Source organism: Folsomia candida, unplaced genomic scaffold, assembly GCF_002217175.1.
Source record: "Folsomia candida strain VU population unplaced genomic scaffold, ASM221717v1 Fcan01_Sc010, whole genome shotgun sequence".
Lineage (NCBI taxonomy): Eukaryota > Metazoa > Arthropoda > Collembola > Entomobryomorpha > Isotomidae > Folsomia > Folsomia candida.
In genome coordinates this window covers 4,288,017-4,311,272 of record NW_019091202.1, presented here as the reverse complement: position 1 = coordinate 4,311,272, position 23,256 = coordinate 4,288,017, and the positions used below count along the sequence as shown (strand labels likewise).

The window sequence follows — 23,256 nt, the reverse complement described above, 5'->3', positions numbered from 1 at the left end:
GTGCAACTGAAAGCCCTCAATTTCAATAATATATTTCATTTTGGTAGATAAACAAATTTATCCGTTTCACCTAAAATACCTTGTATTACTCTGTACTGATCGTCACAACGTGGGTGCAAATTTAACACTAAATAGGAGTAAGGATTTTTTGTAGCCTTTTTATAAGCGTCGGGAAGGAAGCGTGATTTGTTCGGGAAAACTTGTCTGCTTAAGTAATTAATTTGTGAAGCAAACGTAGGCGACTTCATAATTACTGTGTAATGGGTATTTAATCTCATGGTTTTACCGTGTTTACCTTGCGGGAATAAATTTTGGGTTAAAATTATTACAGAGACTGATTTGTGATGTGACCGCTTTGTAAGTAGTTGATGAATTTTTTCGCTTTGAACAGCGTCATTCATTTGATCGTCAATTACAATAATATTATTGATATCCGGATTAAATTCCTCGAGATCGAATTCCAAGCCTTTGATTAGTTCGACATGAGGTAATTTTGACACTAATTCTCTATACGCTTCTTGTTCCTCTGTGAAGCATATTACAACCCTATCTGGTGCTGGAGTGACAATCTTATTTGAATTTAGCAACAAGGATTTTAAAAATTGTGTCTTGCCTGATTGCGTAATTCCCGAAATACTCATAGAAAAAGGATGTAACAACTGAAATGTATTACCGTGGTCAATTTCCATTGTTATGCTTAAAGGATCTTTTTCTGAAATGAACTGTGACGACTGAGATTCCTTTGGTGAAATGGATTTCTTCTCCATATTCATTGCATAGCAATATTTCGATGGTGTCGAATTCCAACTTACTGATTGGTAAATAATATGGACGAAACGTTTGCGTTACGGTTTGACCCTCACGACCTGTGATATCCACGATTCGTAATAGAGGAACTAGACTGTCACCAACAATTTGAGGTTGTACAAAATCACAATAGACGAACATATGGTACATACTCCCGAAACAATCAGGTGGATTTGTGGCAGTATTTTTTCCAGTAAATTTTATAATATCGGGAAAACCCAGACAATTTGACAATAAGGACGATAGTTGAATTTCACTGTGTTCAGCGTTTACCGATACACGATTTACCTCAGAATCGTAGTTGAAAGTGGTAATCTGCTTCCCGCCTTCGACTTGAAGTGCTTTAATTAATTCTGTACATAATGTAACTATGGATGAATAATTTAGATTCGGTAATACATAGGTATCTCGCCAGTGCGGTTCTAAAACCCCAGTAAAAATTTCACGCTCGCTAACTAGGGTACGAAAACGAATTAGTCTATCGCTATCTCGCAAAAACGTTTTCATTGAGTGATTATATGTTAATTCTGTTAGAGCAACTTCGTATTCGTCAGGTAAAAATTGAAAACGTTTCGGTTACCTTAAAAGAAGAAATTCTGTTATCTGGAAAGTAAAGAGGGCTAACGTTTGAGGGTAGGAATAAATAGAAGGACATTTTGTCGAGAGTTCAGAGTTCCATAAAACTTTAAACTATTAATGAAGACATTTTGAGGATATGTCCTCATATTTATATCGTTGCTCGTAGCTTACAGATATATTGTGTCGAATCGTCGCTTATGAAAAGATCATAATTGTAGTGTACTAACTAAGGCGCAAAATGAAACGTCTGCACATATTTGATCATTCCGAATATCATAAGGCTCTACACGAACAAATTGGAAATGGAATCCCGGTATTTAACGGCTATCGACAGAAGGGTGGTGGTTTAGGAGGTATATTAGGATATATAGGTCGATATGCGCTGCCTCTTTTAAATAAATATATTCTTCCGCATGCTAAAAATGCTCTTATTAACACTATTTCTGATGTGACGAGCGGTGTACCTCTAAAGAGCTCAATTAAATCAAACGCAACGAGTTTGTTAAATAACGTTGGTAATCATATAGCTGGTCGTCAAGCGGGAGGCAACATGGTAAGAACAAAGCGAGTAAAATCTAGTTCCATAAGTTCATTACCGCTTAGGTCGCCGGCAAAGAAACATTGCTCGGTTGTTAGATCTAAACAAACCAAGGGTTATAATAAGAAAAGAAATAATAAAATCAAGAAAATATCTAAAACTAAGACATCAAATAGAGCCAAGCCAAGAAGCAGAAGTGATATTTTTGGATAATGGCGATGATTAATAAATATTCAAGTCCATCAATTCGCGGGCAAGCCGATCTTTTCAGTTTGCCTGCGACCGATACCACCGTCGAATCGAGCTTTTTCGCCGAATATAAACCAGTGGTTAATATTCAGGATAGCGACGCTAAGATAGAATTCAGAATTGTAGGAAATTCTTCACAGTACTTAGATTTATTCGATCATTTTTGCTATTTCCGTGTAAAAATAATCTGCGGGGACGGAAAAGATCTACCTGCCGATGCTGACGTTAGTACAGCAAATTTGTTCATGCATTCACTCTTTACGAATTGTGATGTTAGTATCAATCAACAATTGGTGTCTACGAGTAATAATTGTTACATGTACAAGGCATATATGGAAACTCTATTGACGTTTGGAAGGGACTACATTAATTTTCAGGGAACTTGTCCCTTATTTATCTTAGATACCGAGGAAGGAAAACTGGATAAAGCAAACACTGGATATGAGGGAAGAAAAAAATATATCGCATCCTCGAGCCCTCTCGAGCTAATTGATAAATTAAAATTTGATTTGTCCTATCAACAACGTTATATATTAAATGACACCACTGTAAACATTAGCTTAACACGGGCCACAGAACTGTTCTCATTACTTTACCCAGGACCTAAAAGTGGGGATCCTGATCTGAACCCAAAGATAAAATTTTTGGATGCAAGTTTATTTGTGAGAAAACATGTCCTTTATCCTAGTATCGTTCTCTCTCATCAAAAACTCTTAGATAGTGGCCACAGTGCCAGATATCCTTTTAAAAAATCTGATGTAAAATTCTTTTCAATTCCGAAATCGAGTCAATCCTTCATTGAAGAAAATGTTTTCATGAGCACTGTTCCGTCCAGAATTATATTGTGTCTCGTCCCTAGTTCGGGTTTTATTGGCGATTATAAAATTAATCATTTTGTGTTTAAGAATTATAAAATTAATTTTATTTCCTTGTCGGTAAATAATGTACCAATCCCAATTAGAGGTTTAAATCTCGATTTCGATAATAATGCGTATTTACTACCGTATTATATGCTATTTTGTTCGCTTGGAATTGCCGGACAAGATCAAGGATTAACATTTGACCGGAAGAAGTTTGCTGAAATGTTTACATTTTTTGCTTTCGAGATAAACCATAGTGCGGATTCGACGTTACATTTAGAAAAAACTGGGTCAGTACGAGTAGAAATAAAATTCGCCTCAGCAGTTCCAGAAGCAGTTAATTGCTTAGTATACTCTGAGCATCAACGTGTTCTCGAAATAGATAAGTTTCGACAAATCAGCGTCCAGTAATGGATTCATATCAACTAAGATATGCCCTGCTTTGTTCCATCGAGGGTTTTACGGCTGTGTGTGCAATAGATCAGTTAAAATTAATCAAAGAAGACTCTTTCTCAGTTATCTGTAATAATCAAACATCCACCGAACCTGGAATGCACTGGGTTTGCTTCAGGAAAAGTAAAGGTACCGACCTTGTTGAATATTTCGATAGCTTTGCATTGCCAATAAATATGTACCCCAAACGTATGTTGTCGTTCTGTCGTGAGCATGGTAAAAGTATAAAGTATTCTCAAATCCAATATCAGTCGAATTTTAGCGATGCATGTGGTGATTATTGCTTAAATTTCTTAATTAAAAGATCTATGGCATACAGCTACATATCGTAAATGAATTTTCAGAAACACAACTCACCAGTAATGATAACCTTGTAAAGCAATTTGTGGCGATAAACTTTAAATTCCCTTCATTTTCTAATTGTGAGCAAGTTTGTCAGAAAGAGTGCATGAAACGTGGGATTGACTTAAACGGTATGTGTACTCAAACCAGTAAACATTGCACGAAAATATTTAGTAGGCTAAAAGTTCACTAACAATGTCTTTCGAAAAGTTAAATGAAATTTATTTCGATCCTGCGAACCCCGGAAGTTTCGGTGGTCCGGAACGACTCTCTAAAGTTGCTCATATTTCATTGCAGAAGGCGAAAGAGTTTTTGCAAGACCACCAAACATACAAGGAATAAGTACGTTCGTCACAAATTTCCAAGACGCAAGATTGTTGTACCGTCAATTGACTATTTATGGCAAGGTGATTTGATTACTGTTACGAAATTTAGCAGAAAAAATAAGGGTATAAAATTCTTACTAACCGTAATCGACGTATTAAGCCGTTATGCATTTGTTAGACCGTTGTCAAATAAAACCTGCTCCGTCGTAGCAAAAGCATTTCAAGATATTTTAGACACCAGTGGTCGTAAATGTAAATATCTTCAAACGGACCGAGGTCTTGAGTTTAGAGGTGCAGCCTTTCTCAAAATATTAGATATGAATAAAATAAACTTGTTTCATAATCATTCCGAACTCAAAGCTGCCATGATAGAAAGATTTAATAGAACGCTAATGCTTCGTCTGAATAAGTTTTTCACATTTACAAATGATACGAAATACATAGACAATTTACAAGACTTTGTACAATCCTATAATTCTTCAGTGCATAGGTCCATAAACTGTCGACCAAAAGATGTAAAGCCTTCCAATCAATTTAATGTTTGGATGAAGAGTTACGAGGATTTGCAGAAGTCAAAGCCGTCTACTCCTAAATTTCGAATCGGACAGTATGTTAGAATTAAGATTCAAAAAGCAACATTCGAGAAAGGTTACGCTTCGACGTTCACCACTGACTTGTTCAAAATTCGAGAAATCGTAAACAGCATACCTGTGACATATAAGTTAAGTGATAATACAGGGGAAATAATTTTAGGTGTATTTTATCCTGAGGAATTATCCCTCGTAAAAATTTGAAATTAGTTCCCGAAAAAGTTTCTCGGAAACCTCTGAATTATGAGGCTTATAATTTTTTTTTTAATTAGCATTTCCGAACCGGTTTTGAAAATGAAATAAGCAGCAATAAATAAACATAAAATACATAAAAAAAATATCCGAATAAAAATATAAATAGAGGCAATAGTATTTAAGGAGAAAATTTGCGAGTATTATCCGCATTTGTTCGCTGAGTTCGAACCTATTCACAAGTCTATAAGATGGAAAACAGTCTGAAGGACTTAGCCTCAGACGACGAAAAAATTACATCTGAACAAGTGCCTGAAGATGCGCCTGTTTCTGCAAATGAGCGACCCAAGCGTGGTAAGCCCGATCTGGATGGGAAAGCCGGTTCTTCGAGTAAACCGTCGACTGCTCAGAAACTCAAAAAGTTCATCTGTAAAAGAAGGAAAATCGAAAAATCTTCACAAGCTCCGTTAGCATCAGGTACTCATGTTTTTCATAGGAAGAATTCTTCCGAATCATTGCTTGGCTAAGGATCGTATATTCATATGTAGGTGTTGAATATTCATCGTCTGGAACATCTTCATCGTCGGCATCATCATCCGACAACGAAGGGGCTCATGGAACAGACCTTACCGCAGTTTGTGGTATGAGCAAAATTATGCCAAAGCCATTTTTCAAGCCAAGGCTGAGCGCTAGAATTGATGATCACTCGATTGAGTGGTACACCTTAGGCAATGAGATCGTTTTAGACATTAAGCTTTGCGGTTACAGATGTACAGAATACTATAATAATCATGTGAGATTCCGAGGGCACTATTTACATGAATTACTTAATTTTTTGAACGAAATACCGAAAATTTATGAAACCCGACTTCCTACACAAACTGCTCCGCTCAAACTGCTCCCGCTTAGCGACAAGGTCCTCACGTGGTGTCCTTGGCGTGGGTCAAGAAACCAGTTCAAATCAGCGAAATACTTGGCGGCTCGTACCTTCTCGTCGTCTCCTTCCCGATTTGGGACGGAGTAGGGGCAGTGAATCTGCCAATTTGGCCAGGGTGTGACACCCTTCATTTCATGGACGTACTGTGAAAATCGCAAGGACGGAGTGATAGTCCAATAATAAAAATTTATGGTGGATTTCTTCCGCACGAGGGGGGTCACTTGTTCGCCCCACTGTTTGCAAACTAGTCGGGCGTTCAGTAAGTTCCCGAGGGAGAGGTACGACAGAATGCGGGAGAATATCTGAAAATCAGAAAAAGTGCACTCTTAAAAATAATGTGGGTATTTTGTATTGTACCAAATGTACTCTGAATTCTTAGTTCAGTAAATTATGCCATATCTAGAGTAAACTTTAGTTATCTGGTCAAAGTTATTCCGGATTTAGTATAATGTACTTAAGATACATAAAATTCAGAGTAAAATTTAGCATTTTCCGTACCACGTGATTTTGTCCCGGTGTGAAGATTAATTCGTCACTATTTTCCGACCGACATTCACTCGAATTGAGTCCTATTGTTCTATATATATCCCAATTAGTTTCATATTCACGTTCTTAAAGTACAAAATTCATAGTAGCTATTAAATATATTTACATTAGTATAGTTTTTAGTTGACGTTTCTTTTTGCCTACTTCAAAAGTGAAGATGGCAAGTCCACCGGAAATGTCGCCATGATATTTCATGAACCCCAACTCATCGCCAAAGTATAGATACGTTCTGGCCGTGGTGTTAAGAACTTCTCCGTGTCTGATGACTATATTTCCCTAAAGGTATACATGCATAAATGCGTATGTAAATAAGTACGAACACTATCATTATCATAAATACATGCTAAAAAAATCTTTGAAATAGATCATCCCCCACGGAGGTACCAACGTTGGTGACAAAACGTCTGGTTAATACTTAATTACCCAAAAATAGAGCACCTCCACGGGTGGCGATTTGTCTCCCAATTATTTAGAGTGTGGAAATAAGCAAATATCAAATTATTCACGCCCACCTCGCCCGGTTTGACCAGATATTTGCCAGCTTGACACGAAATTTCCACCAGTGACGTGGGAATCCAGTTCCACTTGACGGGTTTCAAATTCAGGAAGACGAATTCGCCCTGCGCGTCACGCGAGATGAACTTATCGCCAACAGTGTACTGCGTCATAAATACACAAAATACCCTTACAATGGAGGTCTCCCAGATTATGGTCGCCGATTTGGACCAAATTAACGTCAATTGACCACTTAATGAATTAATTAATGAAATCTTCGAAAGATAAGATCTCCCAATAGGCACGTGTAGCAGAGATTTTTGCACACATATGCACCGACACTAATTTTTGCCCAAAATCGGAGAAAATACCTTGGGAAACCTCCATTTCGACACCCACAAAAATGTAAGTCACTTTCGCAATAGATAAAACGACGTACTAACCTTAACACCTTCCCGATAAGGCAGGATAACCGACCACATCTCGCAATCAGTGTTGAATTTGGACTGAAGAACACCGTCGGAAGGTTTTTTCGCCATTGTGTATGGTTATTTTGTCACTGGAAATATCTGTAAATATACAAATGTTTGGTATTTTGAAAGAAGAAAAATCTTCCTTGGAAAAATTCACAGGAACATAAATGTTAAAATATCCAAGGACAGAATAATCATTATTAATGATAGGAATACACGTGTTTTAGCGACTAGTAATACATACATATATAATCGAGTTCAAAGTGTCTTCGCTTATGTAAGAAGCGTCAACCTTTTTTGTCCAAATTCCTTTCTCAGAATTGTGGATGAGGTTTAACAGGGTCTTGAAGTTGAACTAAGCCTTAAGTTGAAGGGGGATGTCCATGAATTATGTCACGAATTATGGCTGGAGGGTAAAAGTTTTCGTTACAGGTTGCATTTTTCGTTACAGGTTATATTTCCCCAAACTGTTAGAACGGGGTTGAACGTGAGGGACTAAAAATCGGAATTTTTGCGCCACAAAATTTATGGACGTTCCCTACCAAAGCATTTATGTCGATCCCATAGGAAAATCACTTGTTCATTCGTTCACAAGTAATTCAAGTAAATTAACTCCTAGACCCGAAAAAAGGTTCACATTTTGTGAGGTGTAATGTTTACATGGATAAGTTTTATTTTTAAAATAATTCACAATTCTGCAAACATTTTGTATGCACATGCCGCAAATTTTAGTGTGATGTTTTAGCAAATAAATAGTTACAAAGCCTGCAACCAAGGGGCAAAATATTTGTGTGAATGTAGTTCACAAATTTTAATCGCCGACATATTTATCAATATTTGTACACATGTATGTACATAATAGTACATATGTATGCATGTGCCTGCAAATATGTATGATAAATATGAATCAACATATTTATGTAGCTATGTATTTATGTACACACATTGAAACACTATCATTTTTACTATATTACATATTATGAGTTAAGCAAAACACTTAAATTTTAACTGTAGTTCGTCACCATGCAAAAATTTCAAAATAAATACATATCCGCACACTGCATGAAGTTTAGCACGTAATTCATACAATACGATGAAAATACTTGTTTTACACAATGATACAGACTCTCAGTTTAGTAATGAATTTAATTTTATACCAAATATCTCAATCATCCTTAATCTCCCGTAAATCGTTTATCCATTTGTTCCCCACATTTGGAAATATTTCCGGCAGTTGGGTCCCTCGAAGAAGTGACGTCTCGGCATTAAACTCTACACGACTCGGAATTTCGAAATTTCGAAGAGTTCTGCAACTTTGTCCAAGCTTTGGTAGGAGACTGTCAATAAGGTTGCTGTACGTGTCCCAAAACATGGTCTCCTCCTCAGCCCCGTATAACGACGGTGTCACCACGATGGAACGAATCGAGGGAAGATGGCGTGCGTAGTCGAGACAATCGTCGCCAGTATGGCGGGAATATGACAGCGGAGGGAACGAGAGTCTAAACCGTGCCACGTCCTTAATAAAACAATCGTAACCATTGCAAAAATGGACTTTTTTGAATACTCCGAAATGAAAATCCAAACTTTTCAGGCTCGGTAGATACGGGAAATTCAGTGCGAAACGGGACTTCTCTGCCATTCCTTCTGTAGATACTCGAAAACTGAGAAGTTCCAAGGATAAGGCAAATTTCTTGAGCAAATTCTCAAACTTTGAAACTTCCCCTATTTCCAAGGGTATCTTGATAGTCACCTTCTTCAAAGGTTGGTTAACCTCGGCCAGAAAATTGATTCCATCCTCTGTCTTGCACTTGAGCTCGATCTCCCTCAAATTTTTATAGGACAAAGTTCCCGCTTCTTGAAGCTCTTTCACAAATCGTGACCCCAGAGGAACCTGGCTTAGAATGAACATGGCATTCACACCTTTAATCGCCCTTGCCCAAGGTTTCACCCATGGCGCGGAAAACGTTTCAGGCACATAGGAGCTTATGCACATTGTGAATTTGTTCAAATTTTTGAAAACGAGATCACCCTCGGTAGAATAGTTCTCTTCGTGTCCATCAGCATTGAAAATTTTCATGTAGAGGTCGATCCTTAATTCTTCCAGAGTATCTTTAAGTGAGGTGACGACATTGATATACACGTCGTAATCTGGGTCAGAGTGGATCCTCCCACTTAGCCACAAGGTCTTCACGTGGTGTCCCCTGCTTGGATTAATAAACCAGCTCAAATCTGCGAGAAACTTGGCGGCTCGTCCTTTCTCGTCGTGCTCTTCCACATCGTCCACTACTGGGACGGAGAATGGACAGTCAATCTTCCAATTGGGCCAGGGTGTGACACCCTTCATTTCATGGATGTACAGTGTCGGACAGATCTCTACGTCCACATAGTCGCGTCAATTTCATTTTCAAATTGTCACTGAACTACTGAACCAATTTTCATCATTGATATATCAAATTCTCACAAATTTAACGTAATTTCATAAAACATATGAGTTATTTCTGAAAATTCTGGGAAAACTGAGAATCATAGTGCAGAGCGAGAGAGGATGAAATTTGAGCGGACAAAAGTCTACGTCCACTTCACTTTAATTGTCAACAACAAAAATCTCTCCAATTTATAAAATCAGGTAACTTAATAAATCTATCAATAACATATGCCGCATTAATTTTTAAATAATTTTCTTCCAGAAAAATATGATGGCGTCGACACGCAAGGAAATTCCTATCGCTATTCGAGATCTTGTCATTCAGGACTGGAAGGGTGGACAAAAAGGGGGGCTGTCGCAGAGACAAATAGGGACCAAGTATAAATTAGCAAGGACAACCATCCAGACAATCATTAAGAACTTTAGAGCTAATGTTTCAGTCCAAAACAAGGTCAGAAGTGGTCGAAAACCGATTTTGGCTCACCGAGAAGTACGCCACGTGCTCAACAAAGTCAACGTTACACCCTCACTTAGTGCTCCAAAGCTATCTCCCGAGATCAAGGAGATGTTCGACAAACAAGTTAGTCCTAGGACCATCCAAAGAACACTGAACAAGGGAAATTTGAAATCCCACAGAGCAGTCCGGAAGCCTCTTATTGTACCGAGGAATGCAACCAAACGAGTGAAGTTTGCCAGAGACCACATTTCCAAGCCACAAACATTCTGGGACAGTATTTTATGGACTGACGAGTCAAAGTTCAATGTCTTTGGGTCAGATGGGCGTCGTAGAGTGTGGAGATATCCAAAAGAAGCATTGAATCCAAAAAATCTCAACCCCACAGTTAAGCACGGCGGCGGGTCGGTAATGGTGTGGGGATGCATGGGTTCAAGTGGGGCAGGAAAAATGGAATTTGTTGACGGAATTATGGACCAATACAAGTACCAGGGAATACTTGACCGTAATATCCAGGAATCTGTTCGAAAACTTGGACTTGGACGACGATTTGTCTTCCAACAAGACAACGATCCGAAACACTCTGCCAAGTCCACCATGGAATACTTCAAGAAAAAAAAATTTCGAAGCTAGAATGGCCTCCCCAATCTCCAGACTTGAATCCCATTGAGCATCTGTGGGACCACATTGAAAGAGAAATAAGAAAACAATCTTTTTCAGTAATTCCGGGCCTAAAATCCAGAATTCTTGAAGTTTGGGAAACCATTTCTGAAGATGTGACCAAGAATTTGGTAAACTCTATGACTCGACGCCTTGAATCCGTCCTTAAAGCGAACGGAGGCCCAACCAAATATTAAAAATTAATTGTTATAACATTCCTTATAAATTACAGTTTTTTTTGTATGTTTTCTCTGACTGGACGTTGACTTTTGTCCATCCAATTGTTTTCATTTTGAATTAAAATACATCTCTGGCCTAAAATAAATTTTTTAGCGGAAAACTAATAATGTGCTATGAAATTACGTTAAATTTGTGAGAATTTGATATATCAATGATGAAAATTGGTTCAGTAGTTCAGTGACAATTTGAAAATGAAATTGACGCGACTATGTGGACGTAGACATCTGTCCGACACTGTACCAGGAAAATCTCATGGAGGGAGTGGTACAGTAGTTGCTAAAACGTATGATGGATTTCTTCCGTACGAGGGGGGACACTTGTTCGTCCCACTGTTTGCAAACTAGTCGAGCGTTCTTCAAGTTTCCCAAGGAAAGGTGGGACAGAATGTGGGAGAATATCTGCAAGTCAAAAAGTGTGCACTCTTAAGAATAATATTCCCTTTTGAATACTATAAAATACACTCTGAATCCTTGATTATGTTATCAATAGTAAACTTTTGCGGTTATCAAGTTAACCCCACTCTGGATTTATGTAGTATAGCTTACATAATTTAGAATTCAGGGTACTTTTTACTTTTCAAAAGGGTATATTTATAACATTATTTTTAAAAGTGAGAAATTGTTTAAGCATGTCCAAATAAATCTGGGTGGAAAATGAACATAAATCTTGTATTCTGCGTACCAATTGGTTTTTCCCCGGGGTGAAATTTAATCCAGCACCATTCTCCGGCCCAGATTCGGCCGAATTGCGTCCGTTTTTATCCCAATTAGTGGTATATTTTCGTTCCTAAAGTAACCAAGTAGTTAATAACAAATCGAAAATATTACACATTTTGTAGTTGTATATTCTTTCTTACTTGAAAACTGAACATGGCTAGTCCACCGGAAATGTCGTTACGATATTTCATGAACCCCAACTCATCGCCAAAATGCAGCCACGGTCTGGCCGTCTTATTAAGGATTACTCCATTTTTGATGACCATATTTCCCTAAATATATAAATACATAAATATATATGTAAATCAGTACTACACTCTAAATCATTTTCTTGATACCGGCGGAGGTACACCGCGTGGTAATAAGAAATTGCCTACAGGTCGGTAATATTTGTAGCCCCTGTTACCTCTCGATGATAAATTACCACCGAAGCGGTCGGTACAATTGCGAAATATGTACCAAATCCGGTATCATGAAATTATTGAGAGTTCATGCTAAGCATTAATAATGAATAAATAGCAAACTATGAACTTAATCACGGCTAACCTCGCCCGGTTTGACGAAGAAGTCGCCATCCTCACAGCCAATTTGAAACATTGAATCGGGACTCCAGTTCCACTGGCTGCGCTTCAAATCTACGAAGACGAACTCGCCCTGTGCCTCACGCGAGATGAACTTATCGCCAAAAGTGTACTGTAAATATAGAATAGAAACAACAAATAACTTAAATCCCCAAGAGTATGGTCGCCAATTTTGAGCAAATCGATCACAATTTTGATATTTTTTTTTGCAAATTTGCGTATAATTTATGTATGTATTCATACTTACTGATACTCATACGTCGGATATGAATGAAAAATGACTTTTTCCATTTATTGACCTACAGTCGCCTAACTTTCGGAGAATGTTTATGGTCACTAGTAGGTCACGTAGGTCAGAGCATATTTTCTCATATCTATTTGTCATATTTTAGGATTTTGGGACATATTCATATTCTGGATCATATTTCGGGCTTTTTTCGTTCATTTTATCATTTTTGGCAAAATTCTAAGATTTGGCAACCAAATCGACAGAAAATGACAAAAGATTCAGTTTTCGCATAATGGTTCATTGTGAGAAACTTGCAGAAATTTACATTCACTTTCGCCTAAGGTGATTTAATTCATTAGGAATGAATTAAATCACCCCAGAACTTATTTTATTGCTAAAAATTGAGTATCACAAGAAAAAATATACAAAATTAAGCCAATTTTTTTTTCAAAAGTCATTTTTATGGTCATATTTAGGGGATTTTTACGGTCATTTTTCATTCATATTTTGAGGTTTTATCGGTCATTCATTCATATCCGACGTTTGCTGATACTATACATATGTATATTGCTCAAAACTCGAAACCATACGATAGGCGACCTCTATTGTAGTGTCATGTAGAAAATTTCACAATAAAAATATGTACTCACCATAACACCTTCCCGATAAGGCAGGATAACCGACTGCATTTGGCAATCAGTATTGTATTTCGATTTAAGAACACCGTCCGGCGATACTTGTGCCACTACTTGTGAGTACCTTGTCCTTTAAAATATTTGTATATTTGGTATTTCGAAAGAATAAATATTTAATTTAGGAACATAAGCAAATATGTAAGCTTCCCAGCTAAAAAATAATTAGACTGACAAGGGAACCTCAACTACTGTCCCATCTCGATTTGCTTCGGAATAGCCTTAATCGACAGATAATTTAATGAAACTAAAACTTTGTCATAGAACATGCGGTGCAAAATCACGTTTTCGCGAAATATTTGGCGAAGGCTGCACCAAAAACTGCCATTTCCCAATGCTTTTAACATAGCCCTAGCCTTTTTCGAATGATGAAATGAACTTTATTGAATATTGAAAAATTATTTGTATCCGTCCGCGTAATTTCAGCCCGATCACGAATATGCACAAAGTGATGCAGACATTTGCCAATTTTTTGCAAATTGCGAAAATCGGAAAAATTTTGCAAATTTGAATTCTTCATTCCCTTAAATTCAACAAAATTTTAGCTAATGTAAAGTTCAACTTTCTTATTGCGAAAAATTTGCAAAAATTTGCAAAAATTGAAGTTCGCAATTTTTGAGAAAAATAAGTTAAAATAACCGATGCTAGTCGATTTTACGTATTTTTCGAAATTATTTGCGATATTTATTTTTGCAAGTTGCAGAAAATTGCAATGTGTGGCGTGATTCTTTAGCTGTTAAACAAATTAGCTTTTCCTTCATTCGTACATACATAGGTACCTTCATGTAAATGATAATTTTTTAGCTTGTATAATGAAACGATAATAAAAAATTGAAAAATTGCGAACTTCAATTTTTGCACATTTTTGCAAATTGTTTGCAATATGACAATTGTATTTTACATTAGTTAAAATTTTGTCAAATTTAAAGGAACGAAGAATTCAAATTTGCGAAATTTTTCCGATTTTCGCAATTTGCAAAAAAATTCGCAAATGTCTGCATCGGTTTTTGCATATTCGTGATCGGGCTGAAATAACGCGGACGGGTACATGAATAATTTTTCAATATTCTATAAAGTTCATTTCATCATTCGAAAATCTAGCAGCTATGTTACAAGCATTGGGAAAATGGCAGGTGTTGGTGCAAAATATTTGTTACATATCGCGAAAACGCGATTTTGCACCGCATGTTCTATGACAAAGTTTTAGTTTCATTAAATTATCTGTCGATTAAGGCTATTCCGAAGGAAATCGAGATGGGACAGTAGTTGAGGTTCCCTTGTGAAAAGAACATATGTTTTAACGACTGGTAATAGTCGAGCTCAAAATATCCCCACAAAAGAAGAGTACAACCTTTTTTATCCAGATTCTTTCTCAGAATTGTGCACAGGCTCCCTAACTATACTTTTGCGTGTGCAAAAGGCCACCAAGTTGGTGCACACATCACGGCATCCAAAAATAAACAAAATTATGGTCCATCCAGAAAAGACGGACCATCGGCCAATGTTAATAATATTGTAAGGCTAAATGGCCGACCTTGCCATAACTAACAACATGTAAAGTTTCAAAATTAATTGCACGGTCATTTCTTGATGGATTTTCAAAATGGCGAACGTTTTGGAAACCTTGGACCCTTGGGCGAAATATATATTGTCAAATTTTTGAAATTTGGCCCCACCCACCAGTTATCGAGGTCACAAGGTCAAAAAAATCAAAAGACATTGCCGTATTGAATTTCAAAATTCTGCAAGGGAATTCGAAAGACCTGGGTACAGATTCTTGGCGGATAGTCAGGTCATCGTATCCAGCGGTTATCTGGCCGCACCCCTTCATTAGGGGTCAATGGTGGGTGTGGTCAAAGGTCAATTCCCAAGAAATACAATAGAAAAAATTCTTACCACCGTAGTTTCTGAAATTCAACGTCACCATTATTCATAAACTTCATCGTGCACCCCATCTGAATGACCTGACCTTATCGTAGACCTCATGACGACAAAGGGGTGTGGCCATCGGCGCTTCTGCGAATACCCAACTCATATACGGCATGCGACATATCACTCTTCTCAGATCGATGGGGAGATCAAGATTAAATATTTGAAATTTGGAAACCACACCCCCAGTGGGTGTGGTCATCAGCGACTTCTCCATTTTAACGAAACCACGTCATTTGATATATCATTTTTCTCAGCTCGACGAGGAGATAACGGCAGAATACTTAAAAATTGGAGACCACACCCCCAGTGGGTGTGGGCATAAGCTACTTTTCGATTTTAACAAAACCACGTCATGTGATATATAGGTTTTCTCAGCTCGATGGGGAGATCACGACTTACACCTTGCAATCTGGAAACCACACCCCCAGTGGGTGTGGTCATCAACTACTTATCGATTCTATCATGCAATAAATCATTTTTCTTAGCCAGATGAGGGGATCTTAATTGGATAAGCAAAATTTGGAAACCACACCCCCAATGGGTGTAATCATCAGGGAGTTTTTGATTTTGACAAAACAATGTCATGTGATTTCCCTCGTCAACGAGAGAGGATTCAAACGATATACTTCAAATTCACGATCCACACCCCACTGGGAGTTGAACTCGAAGGCTTTTCGGTTTTAACATGCCTTGTGATACAATTTTCTCAGCTCGTCTGGGGGTTTGCGACTGAATAAGTAAAAAGAGGAGAACACGTTCCCCTTAAGGTGGCACATTTTTCACTTTCCAAATTTGCTGCGCTCCCCATATTGCAGGAATATGTCACCATTTGCCAATTTCATTTTTGACATTTTGTAAGTCAGAAGGATTAATTTTGGAGCAATTTAGAATGAGTAAAAAAAAATTTTACCCGAAAGATTTCGGGTTTTTAGGAACAGATTCAAATGGTCTCTGGTAATCAGACCCATCCTTGACACGAAATTTAAACAGAATTATGCAAAATTAGAGGCGACTTCCATTCAACAGGAGGGAAATTAAGAGCATTAAGGTGTGAAATCCATTCCCCCTTCATTGGTTGGTTCAATCCCAATGTCCCTCTACTACCCGGTGAGCCAGTTCTCGTTCGCCTTATGACCCTTCATGCGGATGATGATAGTGTGATGACGATGATAGGATGACTATGATGGCGGCGGGTATGGCCTGGCAATAAGAGCTGGCTGGAGGATGAAGAAGGTTGTTACTTGTCCGAAGGTCGATTTATTACTGAATTGACTTTGGCAATGTGCAATACTTTTATGATACAAAATGTTTACAAATTAACTCCTCCTTCATTGCCATATCACCAATTCTTCCACTTGTGCACGTAGATGCACACAGAGGAAGCGCGAGAGCAGAGTAGAGGTTGAGTGGTTTCAGATGTTGCTTTCCACTTGGGAAACTTGTTACATTTTTGGACGGTAATTCCCCTTGTATTAAATTACAAGTATTAAATTGTATTAAATTGTATTGATACATTAAATTACTTCCTATTTGTGACCGACAGATTCCAGTCTAGTAAAAATTTGTGAGCATACGTTGGGACTCCCAACTTGGGAGACCTCCATTGTCGGTAGACATCCGATTTGAAAATAAAAATTCAGTCTAATTTTGCCCAGCTGTATATAAAGAAATTCTCGGGTGAATCAGTAAGTTTAGAATCCACGTCCAGTGGGCGAAGAAAAAAAGTCACCCCAAGTCCATGACTTCCGCAAATATAAGAATCATGCAGACTACTTATCAAATTGCCGTGTCCACCAATTGGTGTGATTCCGAGGAAAATCGCTGATGACCACACCCACTGGGGTGTGGTTTCCAAATTTCAAATATTTAATCTTGATCTCCCCATCGAGCTGAGAAGAATGATATGTCGCATGACGTGGATTCGTTAAAATGGAGAAGTCGCTGATGACCACACCCACTGGGGGTGTGGTTTCCAAATTTCAAATATTTAATCTTGATCTCCCCATCGAGCTGAGAAGAATGATATGTCGCATGACGTGGATTCGTTAAAATGGAGAAGTCGCTGATGACCACACCCACTGGGGGTGTGGTTTCCAAATTTCAAATATTTAATCTTGATCTCCCCATTGAGCTGAGAAGAAGGATATGTCGCATGACGTGGTTTCGTTAAAATGGAGAAGTAGCTGATGACCACACCCACTGGGGGTGTGGTTTCCAAATTTCAAATATTTAATCTTGATCTCCCCATTGAGCTGAGGAGGGGAGCTTGCGAGGTTGATAATAACAGATCTTGATGCCCTTTGGATATGTGATAGGGTCTCATGAGTGTACTAAAACCCTGAAGTGGTTTGACTCCATGGCCACATTTGCGCCCGCCACACCCACTCAAAAATGCCCAAAAAACGCTTCCACTCCAGTTTTCACTCACTCAAATCCACGTCAAAAATCCAATTTTACTCGGATTTTGAAATTTCTTTCATCATTACACTCCCAGATAGTTGCTTTCTTCAATCCAATATCAAACCCAATTTTTTCGAAATTTTTAGTATTTTTAAAATTTGAAATTCTGAATGAGGATTGTTGTAGTAATCAACAACTCAAATTACGCCTGCGAAATAATCATCAGCAAAATTGATTAGTGGGAGGAAAAACTGGAAGCCAAACAGTACGAGGAGAAGCTTGATGTAAAGGCGAAGTCTGTTTTTTAGGGAAATATAAAAAGACTGTCAAAAAACTTAGCAAAAAATCAAATTATCCATGGATATTTTCGTATTTTTTGCTACAATTTACGCTTTAAAATGTGTGCTGCCCCGATTTTTGATCCATTTTGGAGCATACTTGTTCAAATTTATAATTTGAGGGGAAATGAAAAAAGTAATAATTAAATAAATTCACGAATAATTCATAAATAAATTTTGAAAAATTTGTAAATGAATGATTATTGACTAAATATTTATTCATTTTTTATTCATGAAGGATGCATGAATAATTTGATGCATTGTTAATTTTTCAGAGTGTGCTTAATACATCGGGTAAATTGAGAAATCCTAGGCGAGTTTGAGATAGAATGAATGAAAAAATGAATATTAAATAAATACCTATTTTCAAATTTTGAATGATTGAATAATGAATAAATAATTTATCCAATTTTCAAATCAGGAATTATAATAGATTTAGATGTTATTTGCGCACTAGTTAGACCTTCGTAATATGATTAGTACATAGCGCCAGTTATGTATTACTTTAATGCAATGTGTTAGGGGAGTTCATCTAAAACTTTTAACGTAGACCGTCTTTAAGACGGGCTTCTAGGCTAGTGAATAAATAATTTATCCAATTTTGAAGTTAAATTAATTGTAAACGGATATTGTTCGAAAATTTCTGCAGAATTGTAAAAATGAATAAATACGCAAACTCATTTAGTTAATTATTAATAATTATATATATGCTTCCATACCTAGGTAGATATTAATACTGATAAAGACCAAGTGTACTGTACAAATCCTTTTCGCGTCGATGTCACCGAATTTAATTTAAAAAATTGTAAATTGAATTCCTGGTGCAAGGATATATATAACATAACGATTTTTGAAATATGTGCATCTAACCCCCCTCCAAAAATGGGGGAATAAAATTGGTGAAAAAATGAGAAAGTCAATGTATACAACGTACAGTAAGAATTAGACATCGACTTGTATTTGACATTCTAATTCCCCCTTGAATACGAACATTTTTATGCATCACGAGTTTCAAAATTTGAAAATTCGCGGTTTTTTTACATACATACAAATCCTCAAAAAACTCATGGTTCCCACACTTTGCAGTCTGACAACCTAATGCCAGATTTTTCTCCTTCGAAAGACGAACATTTTAAGCTTTTGTTGTCAGACTGCAAAGTGTGGGAACCATGAGTTTTTTTGGGTTAAAGTTTCTGGGGGAGGGACTTATTTTTGCAAGAGCCGTAACAAACTATTGTCACTCATGAGAAAATGAGACATATAATTGAAGTTATTAAAATTTGTGATGCTGTATTACCAATTCGCCCAAAATTAAAAACTTAAGCTTTTTTGAATTTATATTTCCGGTCAACAATTTGCAGAAAGTGACACGTGAGACAGACCACCATACGGCACTGTCGAATCGACAGTCAGCGGTGGTGGTGGATACCCACCAGAGTCCGAGTCTCACTCTGCTTCTGCTAAATATGGAAAAGAGTTTTGTAGTACGCTTGGTCTGGTTCAGCTCTACTGGATTTCTAAGAGTGCATATAAATATAGTAAATTACCTGCTGCTGCTGTCCGTCCTACTGGTTACGTTTCTCTGCGCAAATTCTCCCTCTTTTTGCATCACTTTAGACTTCCGGTAGCAAGAAATGACAAAAAACAAGTTGCACACGAAGAGAAATATTGAGGGGGTATTTCTCCAAATTTGAAACGCCGTTTCATTCCGCCGTTCAAGAAGGTAGAAACAATCGTAGCCCCTAAATATTTTAATATTCATAAAATATGGGTAAATTATCAGGAATTTTAGGTTTTACGCCTTGACGAAATTACTTCCGTTGTCAGTCATTATGTAAAAGTCTTCACAATCCGTGATAGCTGAATTTTGTAATCATTTAAAACCTCTTAGAAAACTATTCTTATATTTTCGCGTAGCTCTGTTCGTTCTCGGTAGCAAGGTATACACTGTGACTTACATAATTGTATTGTCGAAAAGTATATATTTTATGGTTTTAAGTGAAATACATTTTTCTAATTTTAAAATACAAATTACAAAACATAATTGTCCATTTCGGTTCAAGATACACTTGTATTTTTTTTAAATGCTTCGATTATTTTTTGATTAAATGCGAAATATGTATTTTACATTTTTCAAATACAAGTGTATTTAAAATAGATGTACATATTGTGAATATCCCTGCCAGTGCCTTGACAGCAATATGTAAATGTGCTCTACTCACAATGGAGGCGCAAACCATGTTCAGCGCAGATAATTTTTTGACCATGTTAGTTTGGAAGAGCAAGTCTTTAGAAACAACATTTGGCTTGGCACTTGGGCAGATGCGCAAATTTCAGCACGTTATGGGCGCCGCAAGTTCGCAAAAACGCACGAAGTTGAGCTTGCGCTGGGCATTGCCCGAAAAATCGTGCGTTTTTGCGAACTTGCGGCGCCCATAACGTGCTGAAATTTGCGCATCTGCCCAAGTGCTGAGCCAAATGTTGTTTGTAAAGACTTGCTCTTCCAAACTAATAAGGTCAAAGAATTATCTGGGCTGAACATGGCTTGCGCCTCCATTGTCAGTAATGTTTAATACCATTTTTACAAGTTACTTACCACACCCAAGCTTGTAATATCAATCCGGCACAGGTGTACACGGCTGGGGATAGAACGGCGAAGGCGAAATATTTAACAAATTTTGATTTTCTCTTTCCCAGGAGAACAATCCCTCTTCCGAACGTTTTCCACAAGTCGAACACCAAAATTGTTAGCCAGAAGAGTTTCGAGATTTGGATGTACTCGGCAAATGTGTCTACATATTTAAAATATTAGACTTTAGGGTTGTTTGATTGAAAGTTAGGGTAAATGTCACGAAAAAACTGGAGATGGGAAAAATTAGAAAATTTTCATTAAGCGACGAAATTTTTGTATCTAAAATTCAACATTTTAAGAATTTTTCCATCAGTGTTCCATCGTTTTGATAATAATTAATAAAAATTTCAATCCCAAATCTTGGAGATTTAGGGACTTTTCCAAATTGTTCAAAAACTTTTGAACTTGTTTGATGGCCTCAAATCTCCTACCAAAATTTGGAAAAAGAGTGCTATTGCTGTTTCAAAATCACAGGAGCTAAGAGATTTATTTCCTTACCAAATTTTGCACAACTCTCCAAATAATTCGCGTTGTAAATATATTTATTTCCGGCACCTTTGTCCTCAACAAAGTAGGCGAGATAGATAAGCCTCCCAGTCCTGTGGATGGCTTCCAAAAGGACGTAGCACAACTGGAGGTGGCCGTGGAGGGAGTGGCGCTCCCACAAAATGAGGTACGTTATTGCGATAATTGTCGCAAATACGACCTGGGCGCTGCAGTTGACAAGGAGGATGTGAAAATATAGCCTGACTCGGATCGCGAGATTCTTTGGGGGAACCAAAAAAATAAATTCAATGGTTATCGTTTTATCTTCAAGTTTTTAACAAATTTTTCATATGTACATAAGCTTAAATTCTGAATGAAATTCTGCTCACAATGGGGACGCAGAACATATTCAGCCCAGATTATTTTTTATCATGCTAGTTTGAAAGCGCAGCTCTTTAGAATACAGCAATTGAGCAGATGTAAAAAATTCGACAAGTTTTGGGCGCCACAAGTTCGCGAAAACGCTCAGTTTTTCAGCGGAATCTGGGCTTGTGGTAGCAGTTATGCGAACTTGTGGCGCCCAGAACTTGCTGAATTTTTCGCATCTGCCGCAAATGCCGCACTAATGCAGTTTCTCTTTCGAATTAACATGGTCCAAAAATTATCTGGTTTGAACATGGTTTGCGTCCCTATTGTAAGTGTGAGCACAAAAATGGAGGCGAAGGCACAAAGTCCTCCTGCACAAACCCCTGCCCGGATAACGGATTAAAAACAAGCCGGCCTGGGTCTTCCAAATATGAATATCGCTCGGTATTAGTTTAATACCCGATTTTTAAGAGTGTAACCTCACTTACTTGAGAATATTTAATATTTTCCATCCTGTTTTTCCGGAATGAATAAAATTCCGGATACAACTCGTCCATTTCCACTAAAAACATTACCTGTTCCTTTGTGTTATTTATGCACGTGTAGTAAATCATTATCACACTGTTTGGCGTTAGATCGTAGAACGTCGAGTTGTACACGATGTACGGGATGAGGTCGTTATAATCGGAGGAATTCCTATTGTCAAAATGGAATTTCGTGACTTCTCCGTATAAATGCAAAAATTCGGGAACTGTGAAATTTTTCCCCTCCTGTTTAAATTCCTCTATTAGATTTTCCACTGAAGTGTTCAAATCGCATCGGAGCACGATTGGAGTGTTGTTATTCAGGTCGAAAATCCAGAATGGGATGGATAAAATGAGCAAGGAGGTGGTCAGGAGCACCACTAAAATTATGGGTTGTTTAAATCTCATTGTTTTTAAAGGTGTTAAAAATATTTGATTGAAATTAACTAGTGACTGACTAAATACACTCTTAGAAATCTATGTAGAAGTAAGATAATACTAAGCTGTAATTAAAGAAGTTAAACTTAAGTTTCCACTATTTTACTGATCAAAATGAATTTTGTAGAGGCATAAATATATTATTACTGCTTCCTATTATTTTAATATTGGATTTCTAAGAGTGTGATTATTTTTAGCATGATTATCTTAAAAATTTGAGAAAAATTTAAAATTAAATATGTATTAAACTTCTAATTTAGCGAAAGGAAATTATTTAACTTGTACTATGGACGCAATTAGCACGTTGAATAAAATTTGTATTCAGTTGAGACTGATTGACTATGAAGGTCTCCCAACGTATGCTCATAGATTTGGACCAAACTAGCTTCAATCGATCACAAATATAATTAGTATGAAAGTTGCAAATGGCACTATCTGCCAATGCTCAAGTTTAGCGGAGATATTTGCATAAAAACAGAGAAAACGCACCCCCAAGGCTGGCAAATTTCTCATGTTCCAAAGTTGCCTCGCATTTTTCCGCTTTGAATGCAAATATCTCCGCCAAACTTGAGCATTGGCAGATAGTTCCATTTGAAAATGTCACACTAATTATATTTGTGATCGATTGACACCAATTTGGCCCAAATCTGTGAGCATACGTTGGGAGACCTCCATGGTGAGATTCTTCGAATGTTTTTTGTTATAAGCAATTGTGTGCATAATTAATCAGATAATTCTTTGTCTGCATACCGACAA

The 23,256-nt window shown here is 37.3% G+C and overlaps 2 protein-coding genes across 2 annotated transcripts; one reads left to right on the top strand and one right to left on the bottom strand.

Moving 5' to 3' along the window:
- Positions 1-5,036: 5,036 nt before the first annotated feature.
- On the top strand, positions 5,037-6,016 carry LOC118436714. The gene is made up of 2 exons (XM_035855281.1): positions 5,037-5,413; positions 5,485-6,016. The coding sequence occupies exons 1-2, from the start codon at positions 5,188-5,190 to the stop codon at positions 5,958-5,960; spliced, it is 702 nt and encodes a 233-aa protein (XP_035711174.1). The 5' UTR covers positions 5,037-5,187; the 3' UTR covers positions 5,961-6,016.
- A 2,027-nt stretch (positions 6,017-8,043) lies between these two features.
- On the bottom strand, positions 8,044-22,614 carry LOC118436807. Its single transcript, XM_035855426.1, has 10 exons — positions 22,027-22,614; positions 21,185-21,452; positions 20,651-20,846; positions 19,602-19,796; positions 13,343-13,457; positions 12,429-12,575; positions 12,023-12,154; positions 11,848-11,952; positions 11,407-11,564; positions 8,044-9,725 (listed from the first exon to the last, which is right to left on the bottom strand). The coding sequence occupies exons 1-10, from the start codon at positions 22,468-22,470 to the stop codon at positions 9,671-9,673; spliced, it is 1,815 nt and encodes a 604-aa protein (XP_035711319.1). The 5' UTR covers positions 22,471-22,614; the 3' UTR covers positions 8,044-9,670.
- Positions 22,615-23,256: the final 642 nt, after the last annotated feature.